The sequence below is a fragment of the Pteropus medius genome, unplaced genomic scaffold (assembly GCF_902729225.1).
Source record: "Pteropus medius unplaced genomic scaffold, Ma_sr-lr_union100, whole genome shotgun sequence".
NCBI lineage: Eukaryota > Metazoa > Chordata > Mammalia > Chiroptera > Pteropodidae > Pteropus > Pteropus medius.
The window spans coordinates 515,031-522,246 of NW_024354503.1; the positions used below are offsets into that span (position 1 = coordinate 515,031).

At 46.8% G+C, this 7,216-nt stretch overlaps 1 protein-coding gene across 1 annotated transcript in view; it reads left to right on the forward strand.

Moving 5' to 3' along the window:
* The first annotated feature begins 4,594 nt into the window (after nt 1-4,594).
* PLA2G2F (phospholipase A2 group IIF) overlaps nt 4,595-7,216 on the forward strand; it is a 7,802-nt gene continuing 5,180 nt past the window's right edge. Inside the window, exons 1-2 of the mRNA XM_039854406.1 lie at nt 4,595-4,834; nt 5,526-5,578. Of these exons, the coding sequence (XP_039710340.1) occupies nt 4,719-4,834; nt 5,526-5,578 (169 nt within the window). The 5' untranslated portion in view covers nt 4,595-4,718. The remainder of the gene's footprint in view (nt 4,835-5,525; nt 5,579-7,216) is intronic.

A 7,216-nucleotide genomic window follows, 5' to 3' on the forward strand; every position in this document is an offset into this window, starting at 1 on the left:
TCCTTCCTTCTTTACTTCCTTTTCCTATTGATGGCCAATTTTTCTAGCACCATTGAAAAACTATTCTCCTCCCATCCCAGAATTGCCTTTGCTCCTTTGTCAAAAATAAAATCCCCATATTTGTGTAGGTCTAATTCTAGATCATGTGTTCTGTTCCACTGATCTCTTTGTCTATCTTTATGCCAAGCCACACCGCCTTGATTATAGTAACTTTATAAGGCTTAAAAATCAGGTAGTGTGAATTTCATTCTTCTTTTTAAAGTTGATTTTATATTCTAGGTCCTTTTCATTTCCATATGAGTTTTAGGATCAGCTTGGCAATTTCTACAAGAAAAATCTATTTGGATTTTGATTGAGAGCGCACTGACTCTGTAGAGCAAATAGGCAGAACTGACATCTTAACAATATTTAGTCTTCTGATTCATGAACATGATATATCCCTAAAGTTATTTTGGTTTTCCTTGATTTCTTTGAGCATTGCTTTATAGTTGTCATTGTACAAGCCTGTCATATATTTTGTCAGATTTAACACTAAACATTTCGCATTTTTGATATTATTGTAAATGTGTTTTTTCAATTTCCATTTCAAGTTGTTCAATGCTAGATATAAAAATACAATTTATTTTCATGTATTTGCATATTGTATCCTACAACCTTGTTAAATTCAGTTATTAGTTTTAATAGCTTTTTTGTAGGTTCTACAGGATTTTTCACATGGACTATCATGTTTATGCCAATAGAGACAATCTGATTTCTTTTCTAATCTAAATGCCTTTTATTTCTTTTTCGCCTTGTTGTACTGGCTCAAATGTTAAATAGGAGTGGTGAGAATAGCTATCCTTGTCTTGTTCTTAATCTTATGGGGAAAAGCAACCAGCCTTTTATCAATAAGTATGATGCTACCTGCAGGCTTTTTGTAGATGCCATTTTTCAAGCTGAAGAAGTTCCCTTCTATCTCAGTTTGCTTGATTTGTTTGTTTTGTTTTTTTAATCAGGAACGATGTCAGATTTTGTCAAACATATTTTTTGCATTTATTAAAATAATCATATGGTTTTTCTTCTTTAGTCTGTTAAATTAGTCCATGCGTATTACATGGACTAATTTTTAAAACCAGCCTCTCATTCCTGGAATAAATTCCACTTGGTCATGGTGTATTTCCTTTTTATGTATTGTTAGATTCTGTTCGTTAACGTTTTGTTACGAATTTTTGCATCTATGTTCATGAGTGACATTAGTCTGCAGTTTTCTTGCAATGTCTTTATCTAGTTTTGGTATCAGAATAATGGTGGCTTAATTTAGTGAGTTGGGAAACATTTCCTCCACTTAAATTTTCTGAAAGAAATTGGTTTTATAAGCTCTGTCGTGTCCTCCAAAAATTTATATGCTGAAGCCCTTACCCCTAGTATCTCAGAATGTGACTGTGTTTGGAGATAGGGCTTTAAAGGTGATTAAGTTAAAATGGGGCCACAAAGGTAAACCCTAATTTAATCTAACTGGTATCTTAATAAGAAGAGGAAAGTTGGACACACAAAGAGAGAAGAAGAATGTGCAAGCACAGAGGAAAGACCACTTGAGGACGCAGAGAGAAGGTGGCCATTTGCAAGCCAAGGGGATAGGCCTCAAAATGAAATCAAACCTGCCAACACCTTGATCTTGGACTTTGAGCCTCCAGAATTATGAGAAAATAAATGTCTATTGTTTAAGCCACCCAGTCTGTAGTATTTTGTTATGGCAGCCTTAGCAAACTAATACAGTTGGATTATTTCTTCCTTAAGTGTTTGGTCAAATTCAACAGTGAAGTCATCTCGACTTGGAGATTGTTTGTGAAAAAGTTTTAAACTACATATTCAGTTTTTTTAATAGGTGTAAGGCTATTTCCAGTTGAGTGAGTTTGTGTCTTTCTAGGAAATTGATCATTCCATCCAGTTGCTGGCATTGTTTTACATTCATTTTAATACAGAAAATTCCAAATAAGAGAATAAAACCATCAGTTTGCTGTTCAAAAATAACCATTATTAACGTTTTGTTGTATATCTTTCTAGATAAGTTTTACACATTTGCACACAAGCTCCTTCATCTTTTCTTTCTGTGTTTTTACAAAATTTCTATTACCCTTCATATCCAGGATTTTGTTTTTTGTTTTCTGTATTGCCAAATCTTTCAAAACATGATTGTAAATGGGTGGTTAATAATTTGCTTAACTAACCCCATAAATTAATTTGCTTCTGATTTGGGGGTGATGCATCATAAAAACAACACAGTCAATATCTTTTTCATCTGTCTCTGGGAGCGACTCAGGTTGTCATCTTGGTTTATAGTTCCAGAAGTGGAATTACTGGGTTGACCAGTTTATTATTGACTTCTGGTATTGAGCACCTGTGTTTGGTAGGGAGAGGGCAGGAAAAGGAAGGAGCTGACTGCCCCCCACCTCGGGGGTTTTCCCTCTGCGGACTAGCCCGACCACCGCAGCCAATAGAATTGCAAGATGAGAACATGACAACAGGGCTGTTCAGAGGTTTGCAGGTTCCCCTGTCCCACTGTGGCCTCCTCGGCATAGATCTAAGTGTCTCCATGTTACCTGCAGATTGGAGGCTGTCTCTTCAGTATGTGGACTGTAGTACTGAGCCTTATATTTCTTGGCTCTTTCTTTTTTGGAGTGCTGTGATATCTCATTGAGACGTGCACGCAGAAATGAAAGCAAAAACTGAAGCCAAGCTTTGTGCAGACAAGTGAAGGCAGAGACCAGCCTTATCCCCCCAGCCCTCTCCGTTCTCAGGGAGCTCCCGGTCTGACAAGGCAGATGCAACCCCTGTCCTACAGAGAACCCCTGGGCTTTGGAGGAAATAAAGTCCTCTGTTCTCTGGGTCCCCCACAAAACAAAACATGTGTAGGTACCTACAAAGGAATGTATAACCAAGTGCAAATGAACACCTTCCCATGGAGGGATGTATGATTGGATGAAATAGGGTTTTTCTAGAACTTCTGGGAAAGAGAAGGGCCTGGCTCCACAGAGAGAAAGTTGAGCAGAGGGAGGATGGAGACCGGAAGAAGAGGGGAAGGACAGGTGGGATTGCTGGATAGTTGGTTTCTTCTGTCCCTTGTCGGTAAGTTAGAAGAGAAGGGCCAATGTGAAGGTGGGGGATTATTTGGAGTTTTAATTTCCAAAATTACTCTTCTCTTCCTGCTCCCTTCTTCCCCGTCCCACCTTCCCAGTTTACCTCGAGGCTGGGGAACTGGGCAACAGTCGGATCCTTCACTGAGCACCTGCCCCCACACCCACACAACATGACGCCTGCCATCTGTCAGCACAATCCTCTCGCGGGGAAGCCTGATTATGTGTACTCTGTAGCTGAGGACACAGAGGTCAAGGAAGTGAACTATCCTGCCAGGGTTGCAGAACAAAGACGTGGGGTGGAAGCTCCACCAGAGGGACTACGTCATCCTTCAGGGACTCCAGCCCCCTCTCTTTCTCTCTTGTTCATCTTGCTCACACGCACGCTACCCCCGGACAAAAGGCACATGGCGCCGACTCCCAGGACATCAGGCTCTCAACCAGAGGTGACTGTGCCCCCCAGGACACATTTGATGATGTCTGGAGACATTTTTCGTTGTCACAACTTGGCGGGGAGGGGGATCCTACTGGGCTTAGTGGTGGAAGTCAGAGATCTGCTGGGCGCTGCCCCACCCCACAGGCATCAGCTACATTACAGTGGTGCCAGGCGGGGAAGTCCCTGCTCCAGGTAGGGCAGGCTCACTTTTCCAGATGCGAGTAGGGGGCTTCCTGTCAGATGCATGTGCCCCTGCCCCTAGAGCCTTAGCCAGATGCGGGCACCAACATGCTTGCAGATGTGGTAGAGAGCTCTCTGCAGATTCCGGACGGAAGCTCTTCCAGATGTGGAGGGAAGCCTTAGGGACATGCAGATAGCCACTTCAACTGTTTTTCAACTAGGCCTCAAATTTTGGGCTTTCGTGTTTGTCTCTGCACCATCAGGTTTAGGAAGAATCCTGCTAGTCAGTCGGTTCAGCCAGAATCTCCATCCTCGATATCTGATCACACCCAATACCTATCCGAAGGGTCCCTCATCCCCCACCCCCACCACAGGTGATGTCTGATCACCCTGGCCTGCCTTCAGCCAGTATCCCCTACCCTGATGTTTCCTCTCAGTAATTTTCCGTCCACTGACCCCTGCTCTGCTCCTTGGCCATAAATTCCCACTTTTCCTTGTATTTGAGTTCTATATCTCTCTCCCACTGCAAGACACCATTGTAGTGACCCCTAAACCTACTGTAATGGCCCCCTTTGAATAAAGTCTGTCTCACCATGCTTTCACAATCGTCATCCAATACTTTTTTCTTTAACATCTTTTTCAGATAGGAGTAGAGAGGACTTTGGACTAATTTCCTTTCAGATGCTTGGGGAGGGGACGACTCCTGGTCAGGTACATAAACACCCACTCTCTCTGCAGGCTGAGCACCCTCAGGGTGGGGACTTCACCAAGCAGCTGTGGGCAGGGCAGAGGCTGTGGTGGTGGGAGGGAGGAGGTGGAGCCTCTTTTTTCTAGGGCATGTGTCACCTGCCTCTTGCCCAGGGGCTTGGCCCCGGCACTACCCTGCCAGTGTAGGAGGCAGTGCGAAGCTGGAGCCTGCTCCTCAGAGCCTTTGGAGCAGATCGCAGACCTTCAGAGCTCTATGTCGCTGGCCCCCCAGAACCCAGAACATGGCAGATGGGGCGCAGGCCAACCCCAAAGGGTTCAGGAAGAAGGTGCTGGTTAGACGTTCCTCTAGGTGGAGGGGCCCAAGTCTCAGGGCCACTTCTCCTTTGAGGACCTCCAGGTATGTGCTCGTTCCCCTGGGATGGAAGGTAGGGAATTGGCTCCTTCAATCCGTTTCTCCAGAAAGGAGAGCTCTGAGTCTCTGAGTGATGGCTGAGAAATGCCATTGCATTTTCAGCACTAGAAGGACCTTAGGGATCATCTAATCAATCTTCTTGAGGCACCCGAGGCCCAGAGAAGCTAAGGGGTCTATCCGAAGTCACACAGCATTTTGGAAGCAGAGCCAGGACTAGAACCCAGGGATCTAGGTCTCTTGGCTCCAAGCGCAAGACTCAGCCACCAGGTTGGGTCACATGATTTTCTGGGGCAAATATAGAAGGGGGGTTGGTTCTGATCTGCAAAAGTGACCAGATCCCATGAGACAGTGAGCTTCCTGTCTTGGAAGCTGATGCAGGGAGGGGATGCCCACTCACAGTGGGAAGGAAGGAGGCTCCCAGTGCCTCCTGGCTCCGCCGTCCTGGGGGCTTTGCCTCCAAGAGGTGCAGGGCAGGTGGGAGGCATTCAGATCTTCCTGAAGGTGCTCATCACAGGGCTGGGGCAGCAGGAACCAGGGCATCGATGCCGTCTAGGACATCCAGGGACAGCATTGATGGTACCTGTAATGATAATGAGGCCCAGGAAGGGGCAGCAGGCCCAGAACTGCAGGAAGGCGGAAGGGCAGGACTCAGCACCTGGGTTTCTTCCTCTCTCAGATCTAGCCTGGCTACGAAAACGTTCTTCACCGTCGCCATCCTGGCTGGCAGCAGTGAGTAAAGATTTTCTCCTCTTTCTCCCCACCCCCAGCCCTTCTCCCTTGGCCCTGGGTGCCCTGGTTCTCCATCTGTTGACCAGCGGCAAGGTCTCAGGCCTGCCTTTTGTCTCTCTGGGACTCCAGTTGCCTGCTCAACCCCCATCAGGCTTCACCCTCTCTCTGGGACTGTTTATTCCTCCAGCCACCTATAAACACGCCATGGGCAGTTGGCATTTACAAGCCTCAGAGGGGCAGGGCTCAGAGCTGAGCAAGCATCGTAAAGTGGTGGTATTTGCTGGGCGTCTGGGCACCCCTGCAAACCCAGGTGTTTGCGTATCTAGGAGCGTGTGTTTGTGTATGTGTGGGTATGTAGACAGGAGCTAATGAGTTTGTGTATAGATGGACACATGTGTCTATGTGTGTGCAGGTGTGTCTGAGCATATGATGATGTCTCTGTGTGTAACACACGTCAGTAACGTGTAAGTGTGTGTTATGGCGGAGCGTGTATCTAGAACGTGTATATGAATGTAGGGGTGCATATGTCTGCACGTAGTGTGTGTGGAGCAGTGCTGTTTGTGCAAGTGTACAAGAAGATGATGAAATGAGTCTGGGGACTTCTGACTCAAGCTGGTGACCCCGGGCGTATGGGTCGGGGATAGCCGAGGCCCCTGGCACAAATCTGACGCCCCACACGTCCAGATGTTCTGGGGGCAGGTGCCTCGAGTAGTTGTCAAAAGGTCTGGACCTCCTGCTGGCTTTCCATGCAGCCTGTTACATGTCTCCTGAACACAGTCAGGTCTGAGGGAAAGAAAGAAATACTGGAAACGAAATAAGTTAAATATGGCCAGACATGAGAAACTGTTGATTGTATTCAGGCAAAATGATCTGTTATTTAGAAAATTACCACTTGAGTTCAGCTCCAATCACTGGTTGGGGGCAGAGCCTTCAGCCTGACTGAACAGATTTTGCTTCTTCCACGAGCATGGATGTGGCCTCAGCTTCAGGCCATGGATTCCACTCTGGCTGCTGCATGTGTGTGGGTGTATTTGCGATATGTGAGAGTGAATGTGTGTACTAATGTGTACAAGTGTATACAGCTGTGTGGGGTGAGTGTGGGTCCCTTCGTGAGGATGAGGTATGTCTGAGTGTGTGTATGAGTGCAATATATAAGTTGTGCTTGAGTGTGTGAGGTATGTGTGGGTGAGTATGTGTATGAGTGTGTGAGGTTGGCAAGATGACACTGTGCCTCTGCCCCCCGGGGTAACATCTGCATAGCTGGTGGTGGGTGCAAAGTGGGAGCAGGGGGCCCTTTCAGGCTGAGGGCACGAGGAGGCCAGGACCTCACACGGGCGGGCCCTCCTCAAGGCTGTCTCAGATTTAGGAATTGAGGCCAACGAGGTTATGCAACCTGCCCACAGCCTCACCATGCTGATGGAGAAACCTGTTTGCAAACCCACTGTCTGACTCCCAAGCTGCTTGGCACACGCATTTTTCTCCAGCACCAAGAAGCCAGCAGAGCAGGAGGAGGCGGGGGAGAGCTAACATTCCCGCGACGCCCCTCCTGGCCCTGTTCTACGCCTTGCAATAGCCATCACCACCAAATCTCCTCTGGGCAGCTCAGAAGACAGGCTCAGGACTACAGGACTCAGGGTT